Below are 27,686 nucleotides of genomic sequence, written 5' to 3' on the forward strand. Positions count from 1 at the left end.
TTAATTAATCAATCCTATGAAGTAGATAACCATTCCTTTGCACGTACTTTCCTGAATCAACCAATACTCGTGTTCTTTCACATCTATAATCCTTAAAATAGCAAAAAAATATTTCAAGATCACACACATTTTAGATATCTGCAATTTTTTTACATCAACAAAACTTTCTACAAATTCAATAGTAGAATTGTTGTCTTATGCTGCAAGTCTCAATTAATTTTTCTTTCAATATATCAATTTGCTGATGCTTAATATTTGGAAGTCCTAATTTGGTACTTAACTTCTTAATTTTTTTTTTCTTTCTCTTTTGGTTTCATTTGATGCAATTACTATATATCAATCTTAAATACGTCATATAGATGATCGACTTCGCTGTTTTGTGTGAAGTCTCTTTCAAATATAGCTTTTTTTGCTTTCTCATGTTACTGCACGCACATAGATATCTTTACCGTATCTTTTGGCCTTTCAGGTTACTGAACACACAGTTTACCAGTAGTGACAAATTTTATTGCATCATCATATAAACTTTTTTTTTTGTGTGGATTTTTTATACGGTGAATGAGGGTGACCCATAAGACAAAAAAACGAACAAAATAAAAATTAGGGCTGAAAATGAAAGCATATTTCTTCTATATGACGACCCAATATATGGGGGAACCATGTTGTCAGTTTTTTACTTTTTTTCTTTCTTTCTGTTTTCTTATGGAGTTCTTGGACCATTGCACTTATTTTAAACTTGACTTTGAGTCTTTGACCATTAATACCCCCACCTGGCTAATATTAATTACATCATTTTACAAATCTTCATCTAATAATATTTTACTATCAGTGTTGAGTCAATTTTCTTTTCACCTACATTTATACACTCTCATGTCTTTGATGTTCACTCAAATTGAGGTGGTGATTAAAATGTTAGAACCCCACACTTAAAATCCTGTCACTGCTAATGATTTCAAGTTTAGCTAGACGAACTGCATCGTATAGGATTTCACCCATTTGAGTTGACATATGTGCACTAGTCTGGTTTTCTTTTGCAAAATATTATCTACTTCAATAATATATAGAAATCTTATTAATTAACCATCCAAATACGCTTATATTTGCAAATTATTAGCAACCACAATACACCATAACTTGCGCTGCAATCATTGTTTGCTTGTAACAGAAGACCGATATAAGTAAACACAACAAACAAAAATTAAGTTATGACCGTAAGATTCAACAAACATATCAACATACGTAAATGCTAGGGAAATGATCAGCGATGACGAGCAAGTGAGACAAAATGTGACACTATACTCTCTTTTTTTTCACTATCCATATCTAGCTACCTCTATCTCTATATCTCCTTTACTCCTTCTATATATATTTCATCTCTTCTTTAGTGCATGCTCTCACACTTTGTCGCATCTACAAAAAACAAAGTGTGTATATAGAAGACCAGACTTCTTGGTCACGCCTCTAGTGATCAATCGTATGTTCCAACAAAACCATAAATTCTATATTTCGTTTCTTCGTCACGGTGAAGTTTATTCATTTCTAATCTTCTGATCTCGTGTCTTCTTGTGAAGGAAATGGAATGGTCTATGACGAGCAACGTACAAACCAAGAGATTTGATTCCATACCATCGTCATGCATGGCAGGAGTCTAACTTCTCTAACTCGCTCTGCAGCTTCAGTTATAATCCTTACGGAGGTATGTGCACACATATATATACCACACCAATTTACGTAGATGTATTCGTTTAGTTGTTTTAATCAAACTCATGTTTGATCGTCCTATCTCACTGCGGCTTGGTTGTAAATTTGTAATATGTGGGGTAAGGTTTTTATAATTCATATTCACCAAAATGTAGGTTTATGTTATATAAGCACAGATTAATGTAGCTATAGGTTTATGTTATAACTTATAAGAATTACAAAAGGTCGAAGAAAAAAAAAAACACGTCTAATTTCTTATATCTGATTTATGTGTGATTCCACCTTTACCACTTAAAATTATAAAGAAATACTACAATTTTTCGCCAAATATGAAAAATATGTGTTGTTAAACAAAGGGATCGAGAAACATGTTTTAAACATATTTTTATTTTTGGTAAACATCAAAAAGTTACAAAAAAACTTGTTTTGATGATGGTCTTTTCTGAAACATGAATAAATTTATAATATGAAACTCAGTAATTTCTGCAACATAGTAATTTTTCAATAAAAAATTATGTTTCAGGTCAAATAATTTGCCACTATTTATTTCAGCCATTTATTGTCTTTTACTGTCATTAATTCAGAACTTCTGCGTTTTCTTTGAAGTATTTTGCCGTTTAATTTGTTTTATTATACAACAGAAGATTTGTTTTATTTTGACGAGACTGAGAGCTATAATACTAAGAGATCAAGGTTTGATGATGAACATCATCAACCAAATCGCCGAAGGGGGTATTAATAGTGAATACAATAGTCTGATGGCGATGGTTGGTTCTAATTCTTGTTGGCCACCACAGCCTTACTCTTAGTAGTTGTTGCTGATCTTGGAGAGAGGAGTAAGAGAACTTGTACGATTATTTTGAAAGTCCAATCAGACGCAATACGTGAATCCCTATAGAACAGATAAGTTAATTAATGGTAATTCACAAGGCAAATTATACATAATGGCAGAGGCAGAGAAGGAGATAAACCCACATCGTTAGTAGTTACTATAATTTGGACTAGTCGGTGAACTTGAGCCCCAGGCTTGGTAAACCCGATCAAATAAAATGTACGCTTTAGTTTTACACACCAACTTCGAGTAACTTTTTCAAAAGTATAATTAAATTGGTATCACTATTTTTTTTTATTTTTTTTTTTTATGAAGCTTCAAATCGAACTGGATAAAACGAATTGATTAATTTACAATACGTATTTAAAGAACCATTTTTTTTTCTTCTAAATGATGAATTTATTTCTGAATAGTTCTAGAAAACAATAATAACGGATGGATTCTCCTGATTCTGAATATCTGAGTTTTTCGTTCTGTCTTCCTTCTCTGTATAATGCATGCATCAGAAGACTCTGTTAAAAGGTCTTATATGAGTATTTATAATTCATTTAAATGACTGTATCATCTGAAAATGTTATTTTGTCGTTTCTTATACTATCATTAATTCGGCTCTATGAACTAGTTAAGTATTAGAAAATTGAACAGTTCATCATATTTATAAAGCATATATAATCTTCAAAACGTAAGAGACAGTAACAAACATATATAATGTCCTGAATCAGCCAAAACTCATTTTTTCACAGCTATAATAAACTAATGATATTCAGGATGCTAATATGGAACCAGAAAGTGTGCTAATTTAGCTCGCAATTAATCTCCGATGAGGAAAATATATCCAATTGTTTTTGAAGACGCAATTTTAGATAACACTCATAATATACTACAAATACAATAGGAGAATCGTTGTCATATCAACTGCACACGAGACAAGTATTTTTGTCTTTTTTTTTTTTCATGTATATGTACGATTTGCTGATGCTTATTAGTAACTGGAACTTCTTTCAATATATTTTCTTTGTTTTTTTTGGTTGGTTTCAAAATGATTTATTGACTATAATTTATTTCTTTGTTGCTTTTATCGATCGGTTACATACTTTACATTCTTAACTCTTTATATATATAGACGATCTACATGGCTATTTGTGCTGATTCTTATCTTTCAAAGGTTGCTTTCAAAGTTAGCTTTATGCTTTTTCATGTTACTGCACATATACATACATATACACCATAGATTTTGGCCTCTCAGTTTACTGCACATATGTCTGTATGGACTTACCAATAGTGACAAACCTTATTGCATTATAATATAAATTTTTGTGAATGTTCGGTGGTGCGTGTATATATATATTATTAGACAAAACAAGAAGAAAAATATCTTTGGGTAAAAATGGAGGCAAATTTATATTATACCATAAGGAGGGGTGGTGAACCATGTTGTCAGTTTTTTTTTAATGGAGTTTTCTTGGGGGACCATTTCACTTATTTTAAGCTTGACTTTGACTATTGATACCTGAACCTCTATCAACTAGTACATAAACTTACAAATCCAAATCAAATTTTGTATCAGTACGTGTTCAATTTTCTTCCAATTACTACATTAATATTTCCAAGTCTTAAACAACGGCCGGTGGTAATCGAATGTTAAAAGTCCACAAGTAGATTTATGTAACTGATCAAGGATTTCAAGTTTAGAAGAGCTTTCTAGTATAACTAATCCACTAGCTAAGATAATGCTTTACCCTTTGATGATTCTATGACCCTTTCCGTAAGTATAGAATTGGTGCCTTAATGCAGAATTTTGCCATTCCATTATTTTTTGAGAAAAACTCTGGAACTTTTATATATGACTTGGAATCCTAAGTTTCCTAAGAATTCTGATCTTAATTTTTCTACATGGTTTCCAAATTATACGAAACAGTCTGTAGGTTGGCTCAAACTTGTAATAAAACTCATTTATTTCTTTGTTCGTGTATCTATCTTCTAATTATAATCTATTATATATAGTTATGTGCGTGTATATTATATACAACAAAATAAATGGACTTTTTAAGAGAGTTTCTGTCTGACTGTTTGTTTATTTAAAAATTTTGGTAGTTAAAAATATGTGTATACTAGCTATAGTATCATTTCACAAAAAAATTCAATATAAATAATAAACGTGTAATACTATTTTAATACTCATAGTCATCATAGTGTTAGTGTTTTACACCCTTTAAGTAATTAACACATAGTCATGATTATTTTGCGACCGTCTCATGTTTCAATCATATACGGATTTACCATTGTACCAATTTTAATAAAACGTTCAATAGCACTTACAATTTCAAATTCTACTAACCACGATCACACACTAATTTACGTTAAACCATCTGTCTCAAACGACCGTTAAGAAAGAAAGAAAAAAAAAGAATTCAAGTTTGACCGTTAGATTCAACAGATATATCAATCTACGGTATGATGAACGATGAGTCGATGGCGTCCAAGTAAGACAAAATATATGTCTCTTTCTCTTTGTATATCTATCGACGCTTCTAGCTACATATATCTTAATATCTTTGTATATTTATTGTCTTTTACTGTCATTAATTCAGAACTTCTGCGTTTTCTTTGAAGTATTTTGCCGTTTAATTTGTTTTATTATACAACAGAAGATTTGTTTTATTTTGACGAGACTGAGAGCTATAATACTAAGAGATCAAGGTTTGATGATGAACATCATCAACCAAATCGCCGAAGGGGGTATTAATAGTGAATACAATAGTCTGATGGCGATGGTTGGTTCTAATTCTTGTTGGCCACCACAGCCTTACTCTTAGTAGTTGTTGCTGATCTTGGAGAGAGGAGTAAGAGAACTTGTACGATTATTTTGAAAGTCCAATCAGACGCAATACGTGAATCCCTATAGAACAGATAAGTTAATTAATGGTAATTCACAAGGCAAATTATACATAATGGCAGAGGCAGAGAAGGAGATAAACCCACATCGTTAGTAGTTACTATAATTTGGACTAGTCGGTGAACTTGAGCCCCAGGCTTGGTAAACCCGATCAAATAAAATGTACGCTTTAGTTTTACACACCAACTTCGAGTAACTTTTTCAAAAGTATAATTAAATTGGTATCACTATTTTTTTTTATTTTTTTTTTTTATGAAGCTTCAAATCGAACTGGATAAAACGAATTGATTAATTTACAATACGTATTTAAAGAACCATTTTTTTTTCTTCTAAATGATGAATTTATTTCTGAATAGTTCTAGAAAACAATAATAACGGATGGATTCTCCTGATTCTGAATATCTGAGTTTTTCGTTCTGTCTTCCTTCTCTGTATAATGCATGCATCAGAAGACTCTGTTAAAAGGTCTTATATGAGTATTTATAATTCATTTAAATGACTGTATCATCTGAAAATGTTATTTTGTCGTTTCTTATACTATCATTAATTCGGCTCTATGAACTAGTTAAGTATTAGAAAATTGAACAGTTCATCATATTTATAAAGCATATATAATCTTCAAAACGTAAGAGACAGTAACAAACATATATAATGTCCTGAATCAGCCAAAACTCATTTTTTCACAGCTATAATAAACTAATGATATTCAGGATGCTAATATGGAACCAGAAAGTGTGCTAATTTAGCTCGCAATTAATCTCCGATGAGGAAAATATATCCAATTGTTTTTGAAGACGCAATTTTAGATAACACTCATAATATACTACAAATACAATAGGAGAATCGTTGTCATATCAACTGCACACGAGACAAGTATTTTTGTCTTTTTTTTTTTTCATGTATATGTACGATTTGCTGATGCTTATTAGTAACTGGAACTTCTTTCAATATATTTTCTTTGTTTTTTTTGGTTGGTTTCAAAATGATTTATTGACTATAATTTATTTCTTTGTTGCTTTTATCGATCGGTTACATACTTTACATTCTTAACTCTTTATATATATAGACGATCTACATGGCTATTTGTGCTGATTCTTATCTTTCAAAGGTTGCTTTCAAAGTTAGCTTTATGCTTTTTCATGTTACTGCACATATACATACATATACACCATAGATTTTGGCCTCTCAGTTTACTGCACATATGTCTGTATGGACTTACCAATAGTGACAAACCTTATTGCATTATAATATAAATTTTTGTGAATGTTCGGTGGTGCGTGTATATATATATTATTAGACAAAACAAGAAGAAAAATATCTTTGGGTAAAAATGGAGGCAAATTTATATTATACCATAAGGAGGGGTGGTGAACCATGTTGTCAGTTTTTTTTTAATGGAGTTTTCTTGGGGGACCATTTCACTTATTTTAAGCTTGACTTTGACTATTGATACCTGAACCTCTATCAACTAGTACATAAACTTACAAATCCAAATCAAATTTTGTATCAGTACGTGTTCAATTTTCTTCCAATTACTACATTAATATTTCCAAGTCTTAAACAACGGCCGGTGGTAATCGAATGTTAAAAGTCCACAAGTAGATTTATGTAACTGATCAAGGATTTCAAGTTTAGAAGAGCTTTCTAGTATAACTAATCCACTAGCTAAGATAATGCTTTACCCTTTGATGATTCTATGACCCTTTCCGTAAGTATAGAATTGGTGCCTTAATGCAGAATTTTGCCATTCCATTATTTTTTGAGAAAAACTCTGGAACTTTTATATATGACTTGGAATCCTAAGTTTCCTAAGAATTCTGATCTTAATTTTTCTACATGGTTTCCAAATTATACGAAACAGTCTGTAGGTTGGCTCAAACTTGTAATAAAACTCATTTATTTCTTTGTTCGTGTATCTATCTTCTAATTATAATCTATTATATATAGTTATGTGCGTGTATATTATATACAACAAAATAAATGGACTTTTTAAGAGAGTTTCTGTCTGACTGTTTGTTTATTTAAAAATTTTGGTAGTTAAAAATATGTGTATACTAGCTATAGTATCATTTCACAAAAAAATTCAATATAAATAATAAACGTGTAATACTATTTTAATACTCATAGTCATCATAGTGTTAGTGTTTTACACCCTTTAAGTAATTAACACATAGTCATGATTATTTTGCGACCGTCTCATGTTTCAATCATATACGGATTTACCATTGTACCAATTTTAATAAAACGTTCAATAGCACTTACAATTTCAAATTCTACTAACCACGATCACACACTAATTTACGTTAAACCATCTGTCTCAAACGACCGTTAAGAAAGAAAGAAAAAAAAAGAATTCAAGTTTGACCGTTAGATTCAACAGATATATCAATCTACGGTATGATGAACGATGAGTCGATGGCGTCCAAGTAAGACAAAATATATGTCTCTTTCTCTTTGTATATCTATCGACGCTTCTAGCTACATATATCTTAATATCTTTGTATATTTATTGTCTTTTACTGTCATTAATTCAGAACTTCTGCGTTTTCTTTGAAGTATTTTGCCGTTTAATTTGTTTTATTATACAACAGAAGATTTGTTTTATTTTGACGAGACTGAGAGCTATAATACTAAGAGATCAAGGTTTGATGATGAACATCATCAACCAAATCGCCGAAGGGGGTATTAATAGTGAATACAATAGTCTGATGGCGATGGTTGGTTCTAATTCTTGTTGGCCACCACAGCCTTACTCTTAGTAGTTGTTGCTGATCTTGGAGAGAGGAGTAAGAGAACTTGTACGATTATTTTGAAAGTCCAATCAGACGCAATACGTGAATCCCTATAGAACAGATAAGTTAATTAATGGTAATTCACAAGGCAAATTATACATAATGGCAGAGGCAGAGAAGGAGATAAACCCACATCGTTAGTAGTTACTATAATTTGGACTAGTCGGTGAACTTGAGCCCCAGGCTTGGTAAACCCGATCAAATAAAATGTACGCTTTAGTTTTACACACCAACTTCGAGTAACTTTTTCAAAAGTATAATTAAATTGGTATCACTATTTTTTTTTATTTTTTTTTTTTATGAAGCTTCAAATCGAACTGGATAAAACGAATTGATTAATTTACAATACGTATTTAAAGAACCATTTTTTTTTCTTCTAAATGATGAATTTATTTCTGAATAGTTCTAGAAAACAATAATAACGGATGGATTCTCCTGATTCTGAATATCTGAGTTTTTCGTTCTGTCTTCCTTCTCTGTATAATGCATGCATCAGAAGACTCTGTTAAAAGGTCTTATATGAGTATTTATAATTCATTTAAATGACTGTATCATCTGAAAATGTTATTTTGTCGTTTCTTATACTATCATTAATTCGGCTCTATGAACTAGTTAAGTATTAGAAAATTGAACAGTTCATCATATTTATAAAGCATATATAATCTTCAAAACGTAAGAGACAGTAACAAACATATATAATGTCCTGAATCAGCCAAAACTCATTTTTTCACAGCTATAATAAACTAATGATATTCAGGATGCTAATATGGAACCAGAAAGTGTGCTAATTTAGCTCGCAATTAATCTCCGATGAGGAAAATATATCCAATTGTTTTTGAAGACGCAATTTTAGATAACACTCATAATATACTACAAATACAATAGGAGAATCGTTGTCATATCAACTGCACACGAGACAAGTATTTTTGTCTTTTTTTTTTTTCATGTATATGTACGATTTGCTGATGCTTATTAGTAACTGGAACTTCTTTCAATATATTTTCTTTGTTTTTTTTGGTTGGTTTCAAAATGATTTATTGACTATAATTTATTTCTTTGTTGCTTTTATCGATCGGTTACATACTTTACATTCTTAACTCTTTATATATATAGACGATCTACATGGCTATTTGTGCTGATTCTTATCTTTCAAAGGTTGCTTTCAAAGTTAGCTTTATGCTTTTTCATGTTACTGCACATATACATACATATACACCATAGATTTTGGCCTCTCAGTTTACTGCACATATGTCTGTATGGACTTACCAATAGTGACAAACCTTATTGCATTATAATATAAATTTTTGTGAATGTTCGGTGGTGCGTGTATATATATATTATTAGACAAAACAAGAAGAAAAATATCTTTGGGTAAAAATGGAGGCAAATTTATATTATACCATAAGGAGGGGTGGTGAACCATGTTGTCAGTTTTTTTTTAATGGAGTTTTCTTGGGGGACCATTTCACTTATTTTAAGCTTGACTTTGACTATTGATACCTGAACCTCTATCAACTAGTACATAAACTTACAAATCCAAATCAAATTTTGTATCAGTACGTGTTCAATTTTCTTCCAATTACTACATTAATATTTCCAAGTCTTAAACAACGGCCGGTGGTAATCGAATGTTAAAAGTCCACAAGTAGATTTATGTAACTGATCAAGGATTTCAAGTTTAGAAGAGCTTTCTAGTATAACTAATCCACTAGCTAAGATAATGCTTTACCCTTTGATGATTCTATGACCCTTTCCGTAAGTATAGAATTGGTGCCTTAATGCAGAATTTTGCCATTCCATTATTTTTTGAGAAAAACTCTGGAACTTTTATATATGACTTGGAATCCTAAGTTTCCTAAGAATTCTGATCTTAATTTTTCTACATGGTTTCCAAATTATACGAAACAGTCTGTAGGTTGGCTCAAACTTGTAATAAAACTCATTTATTTCTTTGTTCGTGTATCTATCTTCTAATTATAATCTATTATATATAGTTATGTGCGTGTATATTATATACAACAAAATAAATGGACTTTTTAAGAGAGTTTCTGTCTGACTGTTTGTTTATTTAAAAATTTTGGTAGTTAAAAATATGTGTATACTAGCTATAGTATCATTTCACAAAAAAATTCAATATAAATAATAAACGTGTAATACTATTTTAATACTCATAGTCATCATAGTGTTAGTGTTTTACACCCTTTAAGTAATTAACACATAGTCATGATTATTTTGCGACCGTCTCATGTTTCAATCATATACGGATTTACCATTGTACCAATTTTAATAAAACGTTCAATAGCACTTACAATTTCAAATTCTACTAACCACGATCACACACTAATTTACGTTAAACCATCTGTCTCAAACGACCGTTAAGAAAGAAAGAAAAAAAAAGAATTCAAGTTTGACCGTTAGATTCAACAGATATATCAATCTACGGTATGATGAACGATGAGTCGATGGCGTCCAAGTAAGACAAAATATATGTCTCTTTCTCTTTGTATATCTATCGACGCTTCTAGCTACATATATCTTAATATCTCCTTATAAATATTCTTTTCTCCTGTTTACTGCATGCTCTCACACTTTTATGCATCCAAAAGACAAAGTGTACGTACAGAAGAGAAAAACGCCTCTACCGCTCGTATTGTCCAACAAAAGCCCTAATTTTCTATACTTTATAGTAAAACCCTAATTTTTCTTCCTTTTTAACCATCTGATCTCATGTGTTCTTATTTTAGGAAAAATAATGGAATGGTCAACGACGAGCAACGTCCAAAACGAGAGAGATTCGTTCATGCCACCGCCACGGGTGGAGTCTAACTGGCTCCAGAGCTTCAACTATGATCCTTCTGCAGGTATACATATGCACACCTACCAAACCAATTTAGATAAATGTGCTTAATTTCTTTATTCATGGTCATATCTTTTTTGTGTCGCCGTTGTTGCAATGTGTTAAGGTTCCGAAAATCTTCTGTCCAATTTGGTCATACGGTGGACCTAGCTCACTGAATATTGTGTCTAATTGAATCACTGAATATGGTTTTTGTTATTCTGTGGTTTGCTAGCATATTCAGTGATTCATTCAATTAGACACAATAATTTAGTTATTATTTTAGTTTTTATTAATCTGTAAAGTTCATTTTTATACAACTAGATCTTGTCGTTATATATCATATAAATCCTATATCGTTATTGTTTGATTCCAATTCGTATTTTTTTCTTTCTTTCTAAAAGTAAAATAAAACTGGACGTCAATTTTTCAAAAACGTCGAGATTCGTTTATGTTGTGCGTTCTGTCGCTTCTTTTGTTTCTTTTCTGTTTTTATCTTTTTTTTTTTCTTTCCTGAAATCGTTTTATAATATCAGGTAATTCGTATACACATGCTGCTGTTACGCAAACCGGACCGGTTATCACTGTACCGGAATCAGAGAAGATGATCAATACGTACCACTGTGATTCGAGTAACAACAACGAGATGATAAAGAAAAATAAGAGGCTAACGAGTGAACAATTAGCTTCACTGGAAGTAAGTTTTCAAGAAGATATCAGATTAGATTCAGAGAGGAAACTAAAGCTGTCGAGGGAGCTTGGTCTGCAGCCACGTCAGACAGCGGTTTGGTTCCAGAACCGCCGTGCGCGGTGGAAGGTGAAGCATCTCGAGGAGTCATACGACTCGCTTAGGCAAGAGTACGATGCTGTTTGGAAAGAGAATCAGATGCTACACGATGAGGTCTAGGCACTATTCATATGGAGTCTTATTTAAAATAATATTTGCTTGTTTCAAAGAGACCCCTCACAACAAATTGATATGTGATATGATGTAGGTGAAGAAGCTGAGAGCTATAATACTAAGAGATCAAAGTTTGATGATGAATATCAACCAAATTGCTGAAGGAGGTCAAACTAACTGTATTGGTGGATACAATAATAGTCCAATGATTGTTGCTTCTTCTCGCTGGACACCGATATCGCAGCCGCCTAACCCGTGGTAGTTGTTGCTGATCTTGGAGAGAGAGAAAGAAAGAGTCTCATCTATATAGAGCGTCTAGACTTTGATGTTTTTTTAGATTCAAGTGATGTAGACTATGATAAGCTTTTCCTCATTGTATGGTTATTTTTCTCATAAATATTGTAACGTTTTCGTGTAACCTCAAGAATGTTTTAGACGCAATCTAAAATGGTCTAGTTTGTTGAATAGCTTCCATGCCAAGGTTCTCGTATGAAGTCACAGTGTACTTACGTAGTAGAGAAAATAGTTTCAATGAGCTATCAAAACAAAACCAACTTGTAAATGAGCATACTAACAATAATTTTGTCAAACTTGGGGGCTTTCGGATCAAATGAGTTCCACTTACTACGTACGGGTCTCGTCTCAGATTAAATCGAAAATCAGACGCAAAACGTGAATCCCAAGAACATACGAATAATAACAATAATACTTCACAGAGCAATTATATAGCAGCAGAGGCAGTCAAGGAGATAGAGATATTACTTGAGAACTTTTCACTACTATTTGCTGCTGCACCTTCCGAGATTCATATCAAACGTTGAACCGTTCCCTAATACGTTAATGACGTTAAAGCCCTCTATCGTCGTGATTTACAGTTTGCAACTGCAACTGGGTTTTGGCCCAGCCAAATGTCGGTTTATAGCTGAGCATTGGAAAACTAAAATAGGGGTGAACACCAAAAAGTCACCTAGCTAATTACCAGATTATAAATCACAGTATTTCAATGCATAAGCTACATTTTTATTTTGGGTAATTAAGCTACTTTTACTTTGAATTTTCGTATGACTGATAGTATTATGCGAACATAATTTATTATTCGTGTATTACAAATTAATGGGGGAAAACACACTCAAAGCATATTTGACACATAAAAAAAAAGCTCAATTATACTAATTTACAAGAAAAAACCCTCCGGACTTTTCAAATTATTTTCACAACTCACCACTCAAAACGAACAAAAAATCCGGAAAAAAAAAAAAACCAAAAACCCTTAACTTAGACCTCACGGATCCTCACATTCAATCTCCTTACCCAAATCGAATGAAGAATCATATGAAACACATCAAACCTTTTCGCCGGTGAATTCACCTCAAAATGTCGCCTTACTTTCAACACTCTCCTGTACATCCTTAGGTACTGTCTCGGCGATATAGCCGTTAAGATCGTCTTCAAATTAGGTATGTCTTCCACCGAAACGATCACTGAGAACGATTTCCAATTCAAAACATCGCTGAAAGGAGGAACGTAGCCTGAGTTTATCAGAACGGGGACGCAACCCGAGTAAAGTGCCTCCACGATCCTAGGGCTCGCAACCTCATAGCCGCTTGGACAAATACAGAACTTGCTGTTCCTCATCATGTCCGAATAAGATGTTCCTCTAGGGAGATACTTGTGGACTCTAATGTCATTATCTTTGTTCTCCCAATGCTCGAGCAAGACTGGTCTTACTGGTCCGTGTACACCCCCTGCAAAGAAGGCTAGGATTGGACGGCTGGAAGGTGACGGGCCACCGACTAATCCGGTTAAGGATCCTGTCCGTAGATTAATCTCGGGTATTGACACATCTTTTCTTGGTTTGAATCTCTCTGACGTGTTGGCATTGCATAATGCTCGTATCGAATTATGTCCTAGATGTGGATGAGAGAAACTTGCCTCAGGACCCTATATATACACACACAAAAAAATCAAGATTATAACCATAACTAGCTAACCAGAGGAAATAAGCCTAGTAGTGGGGGGAAATATATTGTTAACGTACCCAATCATGGCAAGAGAGCATGAAATGATCGGCTCCGATGCTGCGGTTCCAATAAGGGTATTTATCACCCACAAGATTGATGTAATCTCTCACTGTATTTCGGATGGGGCCAAAATCACGAGAGTTGCGTTCATACACGAATCTTACCATCTTGACGACACTAAATGGTAAATAAAAAGCGTGGGCCTTGTCGGGATTATTGGTCCGGAAACGGGTATTTGTTTCCATCTCATAGATGAAACTTCCTTCCATAGAGTAGATGCTTTTACATGGACCGTCGTGAAACAACGGTGGCTCGCCTTCTTTGTACACATATATCTTGAACTGTTTCTCCATCTCCAAGTAGCTCCTGATCATTTCAATACGAGAACCAAAAAAGAAACGTAAGCACATCATGGATCATGGTTTGCAAATCTATGCCATTCTCTACATTGGACCACATGAAAACGATTTGTGCACATGTATATTACGTAATAGGATATAACAAACTGTGAAATTCACATACTCGGCCTCCTATAATATTAAATAGTAAAGCGACAGGGGTAAAAAACCTATTAGGAAATAACAGGTTCGAAGGTCTTCTCTGCTCTATGACTATAATAAGTAGTAAATCCTCAAAATATGCAGTCGTCATTGGTTACCTTATTTTGCCAAACCATAGAAGATGGGCCAATAGTGATATAATTAATGATCAAGGAATGTGATTCCTTTCTCTGCTTACGCATATAAAATGTGACACCACAAAAAAAAATCTCTTCCATTTACTTATTTTAGTGAAAACAAAGTATATAAGGTATCTCTATCTACTACAAAATGTTTTCGATCTAGACGAATTAATAAACCAGTAGGATTGATTTCAAACAAGATCAACAATTAATAAACAAGCAACTAAATAAATAAATAAACTGTTGACAAAAAAAAAAACACTCAACGTAATTCAGTTTTAGTTGAAACTTCACTGCGCCACGTTTGAAAAAAAACTCTCTTAAAATTTAAAATCAGTTCCAAACCTTATTTATGATACATAATGCCAAACCGTTTGACTTAAATTTAATTAAAATAAATGCTCAACGAGCCAATAAATTCATAGTTCCAACCGTTTGACTCTAATTTATTCCAAATAAATTCTTAGCGAACCCAAATTACTGTAACTTCAATTTATTTTCTAAAAAAAGAACAATACAGTAATTATCTTTTACTTACCGATGAAAGATCTTAGCGTTCCAATACATAGGACCAAGAGGAACATAGTCCGGGTCGTCCACGGGATCGTCCATCGAAGCGGCTTTAATGGAGGCTCGAGCTTTTTGTAGCTCGAATTCGATCTTCTGCAAATTGCTTAGAACTCTTCTTTTCTTTGGTTCCGATGGCGCCGTAGAAGTGACATTATTACTCGTTGTAGTAATGATCGGATTCAATCGAATGGTCCGATTATCATTTCCCTGTTCAATAATAATATTCTATATTAATATTTAATTTACTTTTAAGTTTTTAGTAACCAAAACATATTGATTGACATGTGTTGTTGATTAATTAGTTCAAATTTAGACCACCCGACCAAAAACATATTTTAAAAAATAAAAACAATTTCACTATAACTTTTGCTAACTCACAAAAAGAATCGAATTAAAATTTTTACAGTTGAGATGAATATAATTCCTTATTCTTTCTTGGGAAAGTTTAAATATGTGTATATCTTCTTATTAGTAAATATATGTAGATTTACTATTATCATAAATGTAAAGAAATTTCGATGCAAGTAATATTATTGTATAAATAAGTTTAATAAAAGGCTAATGGAATAAGATGAGAGAAACTATTCTAACAAGAACTAATATACACATGTACATATATGTTAACTTTTCTAAAAAAATAATAAGGAAATATATATTCATCTCAATATCGTAATCCTAAATTGTTAAAAAAATATACGAATGTTATGATACCCTGTTGGTAAAAATTAAGATTAGAAGAAGAATAAAAATTAAACAAAAATACAGTAGCCGGAAAGAAGAAAAGACATAACATGCAAAGATGAAGAATGAAGTAAGGAATAATTTTGGTATCTCTAATTAAGTAATTTAATTTCTCTAACCTGAATAGATTCCACTTTAGTCGATAAAGATGATGCTGGCAACGACGGAAGTATCATCTCTGGTGGCAGAGGAGATGGCGCCGGCGCCGTCGTTGGAGGCAGAGACGGATGTGAAGGGAGATCATGAGGAGAAGTGGACAAAGAGGTTAAGAAAGATGATGGATCTTTAGGACGACCAATATTCACAAAGACGAAGCCAGAAACAAGAACTAGAGGAACCATGAAGAGAAAGAGTTTAGTTGAATACGACATCGTTGAGGAACATGCAGACATGTTTCTAGAGTACTTGCCATCAACATCTTCATCTCCCATCTCTCTATGTAACTAATTTTTTTTCTTTGAGAAGAAAGGAGAAGAAGACGAAGAATCAAATTAAAAGAAGAGAGTTTGTTTATGTTTTTGTTGTTATGTGAACTTTATAATTTTTTTTTGCTTTCGGTTTTGGGAGCAAAAGAAGAAAAATTAAGAAGAGAATTAAAAACAAGGTGAATGGAAGAGTAACATTTGGTAATAAGTGGTTGCTCCCTCGTGCCAAGCGTCGTCTCTTTCCAACTCTCTCTTTCCTTTTTCACATGCAAACTTTCTCTCTATTTCACTTTTCACCACCAACGTTTTATTTCGATCAATTTCCACCCTGCCCCGGTGCCCCCAACACAAATCGAAACCAGAACTCTCGTATATTAAATATTCAAAAAAATGGTATTTTGAAAAAGTATATCCCAAAAAAAGCATTTCAAATAAATTCTCTAAAATTATGATATTATTAAAAATAAATTTTCATTATAAAATATACATAGAATATATATTATTGTTATTTAATGCTAATTATGCTAGTATTTGATGCTAATTATATAATTTTAGTTTATCATTTGTGATGTCATTGTATTTTCTTATTTAACATATGTTATTGTTATATTTTAAATTTTCAAAATTGTATTTTCTAATTTATTATATGTTATTGTTATAAATTAAAATTTAAAATAGTTTAATAAATATGGTTTTTAATTAATATATATGTTACAATGAATTTGCTGATTATACTTTTTGCCAAATGTTGCAGGATTTTCTTCTTTGGCAAAGTCTTGCGTCAAAGACTCAAAGGATTATCCTTCTCTAACACCATCAACTAATGTTTTTCTAGATATTGTATCCATAATTTATTGTATAGAAAGTGTTTCACCATCAACTAAGAATTCTTGTTGTTGCTGATACAACGAGAAAGAGTGATGAAATTTGGACGTTTTTTAGAGAATGATTACTGCTTTTGAGCATTTTTTTATTAGTAACTGGGTTAGTACTGATTGCAATGGGGTTCATTTCTGGGAGGCACATGACTCAAGGGGACTACCAAGGGAGACGACGGTTACATTAGGATAACCCGACGTCGAATATTAATAACATGCAGTTAATCAGTTATTGGTATAACATGTTAGTATATATTAACTTTATATGTGAAAATTACAATTAGATTATGTATATGTATATTGTCAACATTATAAACTTAGTATTGTTTATATAGTGAATATTATGTATAAAAAGTAATTTTTAATCAATTAAATAGTTTGTTATTGTTTCCAAAGATTTCTGAAACAATAAATAGAATCTTTTAAATAATTTTATTAAATAATTTCAAAAATATTGTTTTATTATTATATAAATTACATAAATTTTTCTTTTATTAGTATTAAATTAATAAAAATGTAATGGCATTTTTTTGTTATATGCCACATAATAATAGGATTAAACTTTAACAATATTGCTTAAATAACTAAATAAAGATTCAAACTTTCCTTTCTTTGTTATAAACTTGAAGACTATTATGAGAATGGATTTGTATTTTGCTATGAGTATTAAGCATGATAACTTTTTCTCATTTTCCCTCTTCACTACCAAACATTTTATTATATCTATCAATTTCCACCCCGTTTCCCCAACAAATCCAAACCAAAACTCTCGTATATTAACAACTTGTAATCATATAAAACAAACATTACAGAAACTAAGGCCTTATTGGTTGATTCACCAGTCTACAAGAACTGAGTCTTCCAAAAACTTGATCCTAGTTGATTCACCACCGATCTCTACAAGAACACTTGCCATTCACAAAATGATGAAACCCTGACGAATCTCTCAAAACTATTTCTCTCTTTACCACAACTGAAACGTATTTGAAGAACTCGTGACAATCACCACAGAGCATCACATTCTTCACAACCCGAACAGGCTTCCCTCGAGTATTGCTCGTGAGAATGCCGTAAGTCACGGCGAGTTTAGCGCTGTGGTGAAACAAGAAACTCTTCTTCATAAACTCATCAACCTCCTGAAGAACAAACTCTGTGTTTGGTTCGTATCCAGCTTTCAGACATTCCATTATCAGTATCTCCAATCCGCTGTATATGTCTTTCTCTTGCGGGTGGGATGTGTCACGCGCGTGAAAGGAATGTACTTTGTTCTCATGGATTATCCAGCTTTTAGCAGGATGTTTCCGGTAACCTCTTTCCCGCATTTCCTCTCTAATCATTTCAGAGCGATGCCAGAGTCCGGAAGCCGAGTAAATGTTGGATTTGAGGATGTACTCAGACGGATTTTCAGGTTTTGTCGATAGTATAAGCTTTGCTACTCGTTTCGCAACGCTTGTGTTTGAATGTACTCTGCAGGTATCAAGCAGAGCTCTCAAAACAGAGACCTCGGGCTGAAACGGCATCGAGTTTATTGTGTCTTCCGCTTCTTCAAGAAGACCCCAATGACCCAGAACACGGACGAATGCAGTGTAATGTTCTGTCGTTGGTTCAATGTCATAGATAGTCTTCATGGAGAGAAACAGATCACGGCAGCTACTAAGCTTATTTGACTCTGTATACCGGAATGCAGAAATAACAAGAGTGAGGGTGATCTTGTCAGGCTTGATCCCTCCATCATTCATCCTCGACCATAGAGCCAGTGCCTCGTCACCATTTCTTTGAAGGATGTAGCAAGAAATCAAGCTGTTCCAAGAAACAACGTCATGATCTTGCATCGTTTTAAAAACTTTTATGGCATCATCTGAGTCCCAACATTTTGAGTACATGCTAATCAAAGAATTTCCCAAGGCTACATTAGTTAAGTACCCACCTTTAAGAGCATAGCAATGGATCTGATAACCCAATTCCCGAAACCCTAATGTCCCGCAGACAGCAAGAATCAAAGTCAAAGAAACTTCATCTAACAACAACTTTTCTTCACAGAGAGTGCGATGGAACAGGGATACAGCCTTATCAGATAACCCATTACGAGCGTAACCACCAAGTATTGATGTTGTTGCCTTTGAGCTGTCGAGACTAGAAGGCCATTGGTCAAACATCTCCTCAGCATCTGCCATCCTTTCACACCTTGTGCACATATCAAGCAATGCAGTCTGGATACAAGGGTTTAAAAGCAGACATCCAAACTTAATACAAAACCCGTGAATCTGTTCACTTACTTTCTTCTCTGAAACTAAACCGCAAGCGTCCACAGCGCTTGTTAAACTGAAATCCGTCAACTCAACACCTCTCTGCAGCATATCAGTGAATAAATTCAGTGCCTTCAAGCCATAACCGTTTCTACAGAACCCAGCCATGAGAGCGTTATAAGCAATAGTGTTTTTCTCAGTTATATTCTCAAATATCTCAACAGCAGAATCCACCATTCCAAATGCCATGTAAGCTGTGATCATCTCCGTGGAAGTAACAGCATCTTGCACCATCATCATCTCATACAAACTCTCTACCTTTTCAATATCCCCAAACTTAGAATAAAACCCAATCAGAGCGTTATTCACACTCAATTCCTGCATCAACCCAATTCTAATAGCACGACCATGGAGTTCTCTGCCTCTCAAGAAGTCATCACTAGAGCTCAAAAGAGTTGAAAGCGTAAAACAATCAACTCCAAGTCCTTTAACTCTATTCATCTCATAAAACAAATCGAAAGCTTTATCAGACATTCCTTCTTTCACCAAACTCGAAATCACAGTGTTCCACGAAGTCACATCTCTCTGAGGAATTTCATCAAACACCTTCAACACATCATCACACGAATAACCCTTCGCGTACAAACTCATCAACGAATTACAAACAAAGACAGAACTCAAAAACCCTGACTTAACTATCAATCCATGAATCTGAATCCCAAGCGAGAATCGCGAAACCCTCACGCAAGCAGTCAAAATCGCTACAAAAGTATACTCATTCGGCTGGACAATACCTGCTTTTCTCATCCTGAAGAAGACCTTAAGAGCTTCAATTTCAAGGTTTAATCTTGAGAAACCAGAGATGAGAGCTGTGTAAGAAACAACCGTCGGTGAAGTCATAGACACGAATACGAGAAAAGCCTCACGAGGGAAGCCAAGTTTGAGATACGTGGAGATAAGGGCATTGCCAAGACGGGTTTTTTCGACTTTGAGCTTAAGAAACGAAGCGTGTACAGCTCTTGTTACCTCGACGTCGTCGTATTGAGATGACAAGCGAAGCAGATAGAAATACCCATCAACAATTGATTCAATCTCTTCCGTTTCTTTCTTAGAGGAAGGAGAAGAAGAAGAAGAAGAACGGTCATTGATGTTTACTGGTGAAAGGGACAGAGATGCAGAGAGAGAACAGAGGCGTTCTGGTTTCCGATAGAGCGAGAGAGAGGGATGAAGTTTGGGGCGAGGAATTGAAGGTGGGATATGAGTAACATTGAGGAGGTAGTGATGATTAACGGTGGACATGAATGAGATTAGAGAGAGGCTGCTGGGCGCTAAATCGCCATGGATAAACCTTTTCACTTTGTCCTCTTCTTCTTTACTTTGAGAAGAAAGAGACCAAATTTTGTAATGCAGAAATTTAATTTTTAGTCCCTGTATTATTGAAAAATATACGGAGTTTGCCCTATACTATTGATCTGATCAAATATCTATATTTTGTTAATTTTAGAATAAATGTAAATTATAAGTTGTTCATAGCAGGCTAATCATAAAATGATACTATTTATTTTGGTGTGTTTACTAATTACTAGTCTCTTACTTGAGGTTGTGTCGACTTAGAGATACATTAATTGATTTCGATGTAAATTAGGATGTTACATAAAAGATACTAAATAGTTTTCTCGTCATATCAATTGGTTTTGACACATTTTAACCATATTAATGTTACAAGGACCATGTCAATATTATTCACTCCGTGGTCGAGTCAACCAACTAAACTGATCTGTTATATTGGTTAAGAAACCAACCTACTAGTTGATGTTAGAGAGAGCATTTTCCAAAGTCCTTAAGAGAGAGCCTTCTCCTTCTCCTTCTCCATCTTCATCTTCAACTTCATCTCCTTTTTCTTCTTCTTCTCCATCTGCATCTCTAGTAAAACACCTAGAGAATAAACAACGAAACTACTAATGAGAGAGGGTTTTAATTTTGTTAACAAGAAGATTAGAAACTAAGAAGAAAGAGCAAGAACATGTACTTTGGGGCTCGCCAACAGAAAAGGTTCTCGGGTCACGGGGTCGGGACAAAAGAGGTTCAACAACAAGAGTCATATTTCCCATGTTAGATCCATTTAGTTCCAGCGCCTTCTCTAGAGATCCTTCTCCTCGAAGGTGAATGTAAGTTGCACTGTAAAATTCGACAGAGACAGAGACTTTTGTTAGAATTCAATAACTATATATTGAGAGTTGCATTGGGAAAAAAACTAAAAAAAAAATGTAGGAAGAAAGAAGCGACAAACTCAGAGAGAACATCAATTAGCCAGATATCTCCACATGAAGAGAAATGTTCACAGAGCGCCATCTTGAGATCAATCTCAGGAAGGGAAGTGTCATACCCGATAACGCAGACCCTAAATATTGATAAATTCAAGGAGAGAAATAACCAAATTAGTAACATGAAAAAAAGGCTCTAGCTAGAAAACATATATGTTACAGATACTAGAAGAATTATAGTAGTACATCCTACAAACAAAAAAATTGATTTGCAGAAGGTAATATTTATCAAAAATTTACATGTATTGTTTTATCCAAGTCGAGAGATTACTAAGATCATGGCCAGGAAAAGGATTAACATCATCATCATCGGACTCTGTCGGAAAGGTTGCAGGCTTAACGATTGCAGTAGATCGTCCCAAGTCAGTTCCATTAAGTTTCAACGCCTTTTCTTCGGCAGCTCCCCCAGCGAACCTCACGAAGGCAACACTGATGCAATTTGAGATTATAATTAAAACCCTCTCAGTCTCTTGGGTAATGAATAAGAAGAAGATTATGACTCTATGGGCTTACTGCAGGCCTGAACTAATTTCTTGCGTCAAGGGATTATATTTCTCTAAACCAATCAACTAATGCTTTTCTATGCATATTATTCATAATTTCTTGCACATAAAGTGTTTTACCATTCAAGAATTTATGGAGAGACACCTTCTCTATTTCCAAGGTTTAGTGCTCTCACCAAAATCATTAGCTATAACTCGTATAAGATGCTTTGTTTGAAGATATGCTCGAGAAATCTATACATGAGAACCCCATAGCCGCTAGGCTCTATGTGGTTGATAAGCCTTACAAAGACATTCGTGGAAAAGAAATTTATTATACATGCATTTTATTCTCCTCATTGGATATAGAGTGGATTATCTTGGTATTCCCCTTTTGGGAAGCCCAAGATTCGCGTGGATAAAAAAAAGGCTATGGTGGTTACTTTAGAATACGTCGTGGAGAAGGAGTAAGACTCATAACTGATTACATAATTGATTGTTGTCGGTTAGTACTATATAAAAGCTCCAAAAATCTCAGAGTTTTAGATAGTGTGCCGATCTTTGGCGAAGTCTTGCATCAAGGGATTATCCTTCTCTAACACCGTTCCAATTTCAAAATTTATGTGAAAGAACTATAATAGAGGGACTAAAAATAAATTTCTCCAATACACCACCACCACCAAATATTTAGAATCGGTGTCCATACTTGAATTCAATAAAAGCAGCAATCAAACTAGGTTCTCAAAAACAAAAACCCCAAATTATTATGTAATGAGAAGAGGCACCAGTTTGCTTGTTCTTGTCCTTTGAAGAGACTTTTCTTATGGCTTTTGAAGGTGTGGAAACAGCTGCCTTGGTTTTTTTTTTTTTTCAATTAAATGTAAAATAATTTATAGTAAATTAGATGTTTTTTTTATATCCAGTTTTACATAATCATAAATGGATACTTTTTTTTTTGTTTCTCTTAGTTGAGTTGTTATAGATGACATTAATTAATTTCGATGTAATGAAAGATGTTACATAAGATAAATAGTTTTTCCATCATGTCAATGTTTTAAAATAAACTTAGGTTTAAGAGATAAGAGGGATTCCTTGGAGAAGAAGATTGTTTGCGATAACACGGTTTGCTGCCTCGGATGGATGAAAACCATCCCAAAACACGTAATTGGTAGCATTCGAACATGTACCGACCGATCTTGCATTGCATAGGAACGAAGTTTCCATTGTTCCGGTTCCACAACATGCCCTTCTTGATTCAAAAAACCCTAATTAACATTCAGATATATTAATTAAAAGTGTGAGTATTTTTAAATGAGAAAGAAAATAGTGTCGGTGTTTAGTCGCTAAAATAAAGTTGCGGTTTTTGTTAAAAGATCGTACCATTTTCGACAGGGTTCACGACCATGCTTAAGAGAGGATTATAGATGTCAAGGACGACCAATTTCAGACCGGGAAGCATGTTTGTTAAGGACATAGACGTGTTGTTGAGTTTGGTATTAAAGGAAACCGCGTCCCGGTTTAGTCTTTCAACGCATGTATTGTTTCCGGCTCCACCAAACATCGTTATCGCCGCCGGTAAACAACCTAACGGCGGTAGCGTCGTCACTCCTATCCTTCTAGCTCCTAAACCATACAAATTCTACCCCAAAGAAAAAAACACACACAATTAAACCGGCAGATTATAAAATAACGGTACGGTGTTGGTTTAAGTTACTTGGATAAAGGTGGTATAGGATTTCATGAGACGATGTGAGTATCGATCAGGCGTGAAAATCCGGTTAAGGATCGGATTGATGTAATAGCTTTGAAGAAAATCGCTTGGTCCCGTGCTTAGAAGATGAATCGCGCGTGAGAATGTCTCGTTTGCTCTTTCTCTACCAACGATGTTCGTCACTTTGGTTTGGTACTCCTTGTAGTTTTTCAGCTGTTGGTTCAATGTGATTGCGTTCTAACAATATGATAAACCACAAAATGTTCAAATCATTCCGGTTAACTAACTTCATAGCCTGATTAAACCGGGTTAAGGATATTAATTACGTATAACAGAGCAGTTGCATCAAGAAAACCGGAAGCACCAGAGGCGAAATTGGCCCCGGTTAACAAATTTGTCCCATTTGCATCTTGGCTAAGGTACGGCACCGGATAAGAAGTGAATCCTAGATTCTCAGCTACTCAAACAACAAACAAAATTGTCTAAGGAATAAGAGATGATAGATGGTTATATAATACACGTGAATGGTGAGTTATGCTGGTTCGAACCGGTAAAGTCGGTGGCGAGTTTCCCATTAGTGAAACGGCCGGTAGCATTGTGGTCGAAGAAGTCACGTCCATAGGGAGGGAAATTGGCCTTGACAAGAGTAGTGAGACGGTTGTTGTTACCGGCATCGACAACTGAATCTCCCATTATGATCAAAGCCGGTACAAGAGGCTGACCAGTCCCAACGCCGGCAGCAATAACCAAAAAGCTCATCAACAATATTGTAAACATCTTCATTTTTCTATTTGAATGTACGTAGTAAGAGATAGAGAGATAAAGAGATCGAGGGTTGAGTTGAGTGAAGAAGTAGTGAATATGGTTAGGGGTTTTAAAGGAAGAGAGAGTAGTTAAGTTGCTTGATAAAGAAGGAACTTTTTTTAATTTGCTTGAAGCTGCATGCACCAAACTGAATCCTCAGTTGCATTTTCATTTACTTCCACTCAAAACCAATTAATCTTTTATAATACAATTTTTTTTTTTTTCTTTTCCAATTGTCTAATATCTAATTGATGACTTCAAGCCTAGCTGAGAAGGATATGTTTCAGCGTGGAAAATGGTGCAAGTATGGAAAAAAATTTAAAAGATTAGAAATATAGATATGAAATTTCATAAGTGTGAAAATCCTTTAAAAAATACAATATTCAAAAAAAAGGACCAGCACATCCTTAATTCAAGGCTCTAATTAACATACTATGATGCATGAAGTCGGCGTTAGTAACGTCGTATTCGACGCAAAAGAAGGTAAACCTTAACACGCAATGCATCCAGAAGAAGACATATATACGTGACCTCTCACAGTTTTCATGCAATCAATCACAATCAAGGAACAAAAGTTATTATAAATTATATTTCGTTTGTTAAAATGTTTTCTCTTTCGTTGAGTTTAGTCAAAAAAAAGATCTACGAAGAGGTCACATGTTTTAGCATTTGAATGAAACTTAACTTTTACTTCATAACAAACCTTTTTTTTGTTTTCTTCCTCGAGTCCCTAGTCTCTACACTAGTCATGTGAATGTTTACAGTAATCTTGATTCTTGAATAAGATGCGATTACCTTCACTGATTGTGTTACTCCAATTGGGTCGATCTGGGCTCCAATCGGGCTTTGATTTGGAAGGAACAGAGATCGGATTTATAGTTGGAACGGACCGGCACGGTGGATTAAGAAAATCCCGGTATGAATTGACTCGATCAAACCATTCGGTTTAGGAAATTTAATTGTATGAACCCGTTTATTTTAAGTAAACCAGGTTCTTCTTCTCTCCGTCTATCTCCAAGTCGCCGCCGATTATCTTACCGGTGTTTCATCTCGCTCCACCGTTGGTAAGATTCTCGTCAATCTCAATCCAAAGAATTGCTATTCATACTCTTTTTTTCTTTATGGAGTAAAGTTATGATCTCAATTCATAGAGAAGGGACAAACTTTTAGGTTCTGGTGAATTTGGCGTTAAACTTTTGTTAGTTTGGATTGTCAAAGTATCAACCTTTAGCCTTTTGCGTCAACGGCTAGACGTAAATTGCCTCATCCGGATATGTCTTTTGGTTAGTTAGTACTTAGTAGTAGTAACCTTAAAGATTGAGACTTTCTCTATACATAAGAACATTGTGTAGCTAGTGACTTGATGAGTATGCTCGCATTCTTGAATTTTGTAGATGCAAAGTTCCCTAATTTATCTAATAAAGGGAAGGATAAACAATTGTTGGAGTCCTCTGATGAAGAAGTTACTCTGCTATTGAGTAGAGTAATTTTGATCTTTGAAGGGAGAGGTCCAATAAGACTTTGAGTTCTTCGACTCTAAAGCTACAGACTTTCATGGAGTCAAAGATTCTCCAACAAAACTATCTCGATGACAAGGACTGGGATTTGACCGGGTTTGTGGATTTGATATTGAATCGACAACGTGGTAAGTAACTGTAGTCAAAGTAGCAGATGATGAGGATCAAGCATTATTTGCTCTTGTCACTGCTCTTAACTTGGCAAGATACAAGGCAAGCCATGTAAAAACTCATCTTTGTTACGTGACTTTTCTTTTTTTTTTTTTATCTATGCTTAATGATCGAATTGAATGTTTGAAAGGTGTTTGTTCGTATTTGGTTTTATAACTTTACGGTATGCATTCAATTAACCACTGTACATGTATAACTCTTTTGCGTTCAGGACAGTAAGTGCTTTAGAGAGCAAAAAGAGTTTTTATTAATGTTTGTCCAGAGAAGACTTTATAGCGAGTGATCTAGAACTACTCTTGGAGAAAAAGGAGAAAGATGTTGGTTTACTGGTATCTCAAAAGAGTGTTGAATCTCCCACCACAGCTCCTTCCTCCACTATATGATGGATTGTTCGACGAAGTCTCATGGGCCACTGAAGACGAGGTATGGTCTTTTGAAGATAAACTCAGGTATGTTCTTTACTCATGAGAAAATGTTAATTTAACAGTTTGAAGTTTCGGTTTATAGCCTACAGAAGAACTTCGAGGGTCATTCCGCTTCAAGTCATATATTCTATAGTCACTCTACTCACTAAGATTTAGAAGGTGTTCCCATAAGATTCTTTTCCGGTTTTTGAATTCTCTTTCTTGTTTTAACAATGTGATGTGGATTCTTGGTTATATTAGTTGAAGCATCCCAAACAGAGAAAACCTTGTTGTAGTGAAGACGAACAGGAGGAAACAATATTCCTTAAGCCTGAAGATCAGATTACTCTCGAGGTACTTACCCTCACATTACCTACTCAACTTCCCTTGTGTAAAGAAACAAAAGTTATACTCTAAACATTTTGCTTAAAAATGTACTATACAGCTTAGCTCTTGGTCCTTCGCATTCCCTATGCACTCGCAGCTAGTTACATCTCAAGAGGTAAGTTCATCTCTTGAATGCCAACATACTTTTTGCCGGAATCACAACCAAAGTTTGAATACAGTTGTTTCTGGTTTGTAATCTTTGGTTATAATGCCAATTCCTGCAGTTGAAGAATCATCCGTTGATGGGTCGAGTGATGGTCGTGGAGGCACAAAAGATCTCTGAACAGTAATGAACATCTTCTTCTTCTTAAAGATTTCGGCTAACGGCTCTGTTGTTTATCGAACTCCGCCAGTTTTGATGAGAT

The 27,686-nt window shown here is 34.2% G+C and overlaps 4 protein-coding genes and 1 long non-coding RNA gene across 6 annotated transcripts; 2 read left to right on the top strand and 3 right to left on the bottom strand.

Moving 5' to 3' along the window:
• LOC104772113 (putative homeobox-leucine zipper protein ATHB-51) lies at nucleotides 10,974-12,220 on the top strand. The gene is made up of 3 exons (XM_010496759.2): nucleotides 10,974-11,082; nucleotides 11,594-11,958; nucleotides 12,053-12,220. The coding sequence occupies exons 1-3, from the start codon at nucleotides 10,974-10,976 to the stop codon at nucleotides 12,218-12,220; spliced, it is 642 nt and encodes a 213-aa protein (XP_010495061.1).
• On the bottom strand, nucleotides 13,033-16,458 carry LOC104768563 (probable glycosyltransferase At5g03795). The gene is made up of 4 exons (XM_010492570.2): nucleotides 16,092-16,458; nucleotides 15,200-15,438; nucleotides 13,997-14,345; nucleotides 13,033-13,899 (listed from the first exon to the last, which is right to left on the bottom strand). The coding sequence occupies exons 1-4, from the start codon at nucleotides 16,401-16,403 to the stop codon at nucleotides 13,234-13,236; spliced, it is 1,566 nt and encodes a 521-aa protein (XP_010490872.1). The 5' UTR covers nucleotides 16,404-16,458; the 3' UTR covers nucleotides 13,033-13,233.
• Nucleotides 18,030-20,891, bottom strand: LOC104768564 (pentatricopeptide repeat-containing protein At5g03800-like). The gene has a single exon (XM_010492571.2). It carries the CDS (start codon nucleotides 20,818-20,820, stop codon nucleotides 18,160-18,162), a length of 2,661 nt encoding a protein of 886 aa, XP_010490873.1. The 5' UTR covers nucleotides 20,821-20,891; the 3' UTR covers nucleotides 18,030-18,159.
• Nucleotides 23,296-24,968, bottom strand: LOC104768565 (GDSL esterase/lipase At5g03820-like). The gene is made up of 5 exons (XM_010492572.2): nucleotides 24,587-24,968; nucleotides 24,365-24,495; nucleotides 24,042-24,275; nucleotides 23,708-23,966; nucleotides 23,296-23,592 (listed from the first exon to the last, which is right to left on the bottom strand). The coding sequence occupies exons 1-5, from the start codon at nucleotides 24,819-24,821 to the stop codon at nucleotides 23,399-23,401; spliced, it is 1,053 nt and encodes a 350-aa protein (XP_010490874.1). The 5' UTR covers nucleotides 24,822-24,968; the 3' UTR covers nucleotides 23,296-23,398.
• On the top strand, nucleotides 25,481-27,288 carry LOC104772114. 2 transcript variants are annotated; one of them, XR_002037041.1, is made up of 3 exons: nucleotides 25,481-25,906; nucleotides 26,237-27,114; nucleotides 27,196-27,288. It is a non-coding gene; the product is annotated as an uncharacterized LOC104772114 (long non-coding RNA). The 2 variants fall into 2 exon arrangements; XR_002037042.1 differs by having other exon boundaries at nucleotides 25,482-25,906; nucleotides 26,237-26,581; nucleotides 26,742-27,282.

Source organism: Camelina sativa, chromosome 20 (assembly GCF_000633955.1).
Source record: "Camelina sativa cultivar DH55 chromosome 20, Cs, whole genome shotgun sequence".
Classification (NCBI taxonomy): Eukaryota; Viridiplantae; Streptophyta; class Magnoliopsida; order Brassicales; family Brassicaceae; genus Camelina; species Camelina sativa.

What these genes read in the sequence shown, in the direction of transcription:
- LOC104772113 (XM_010496759.2), top strand. Translation starts at nt 10,974, where the DNA reads ATGGAATGGTCAACGACGAGCAACGTCCAAAACGAGAGAGATTCGTTC. An exon ending in CAACTATGATCCTTCTGCAG is followed by an intron (nt 11,083 to 11,593) that starts GTATACATATGC and finishes TTATAATATCAG; the next exon opens with GTAATTCGTATACACATGCT. An exon ending in ATCAGATGCTACACGATGAG is followed by an intron (nt 11,959 to 12,052) that starts GTCTAGGCACTA and finishes GATATGATGTAG; the next exon opens with GTGAAGAAGCTGAGAGCTAT.
- LOC104768564 (XM_010492571.2), bottom strand. Translation starts at nt 20,820, where the DNA reads ATGTCCACCGTTAATCATCACTACCTCCTCAATGTTACTCATATCCCA.
- LOC104768565 (XM_010492572.2), bottom strand. Translation starts at nt 24,821, where the DNA reads ATGAAGATGTTTACAATATTGTTGATGAGCTTTTTGGTTATTGCTGCC. An exon ending in ATGCAACTGCTCTGTTATAC is followed by an intron (nt 24,276 to 24,364) that starts GTAATTAATATC and finishes TCATATTGTTAG; the next exon opens with AACGCAATCACATTGAACCA. An exon ending in CGTGAACCCTGTCGAAAATG is followed by an intron (nt 23,593 to 23,707) that starts GTACGATCTTTT and finishes AATGTTAATTAG; the next exon opens with GGTTTTTTGAATCAAGAAGG.
- LOC104768563 (XM_010492570.2), bottom strand. Translation starts at nt 16,403, where the DNA reads ATGGGAGATGAAGATGTTGATGGCAAGTACTCTAGAAACATGTCTGCA. An exon ending in CTAAAGTGGAATCTATTCAG is followed by an intron (nt 15,439 to 16,091) that starts GTTAGAGAAATT and finishes ATTATTGAACAG; the next exon opens with GGAAATGATAATCGGACCAT. An exon ending in AACGCTAAGATCTTTCATCG is followed by an intron (nt 14,346 to 15,199) that starts GTAAGTAAAAGA and finishes TGAAATGATCAG; the next exon opens with GAGCTACTTGGAGATGGAGA.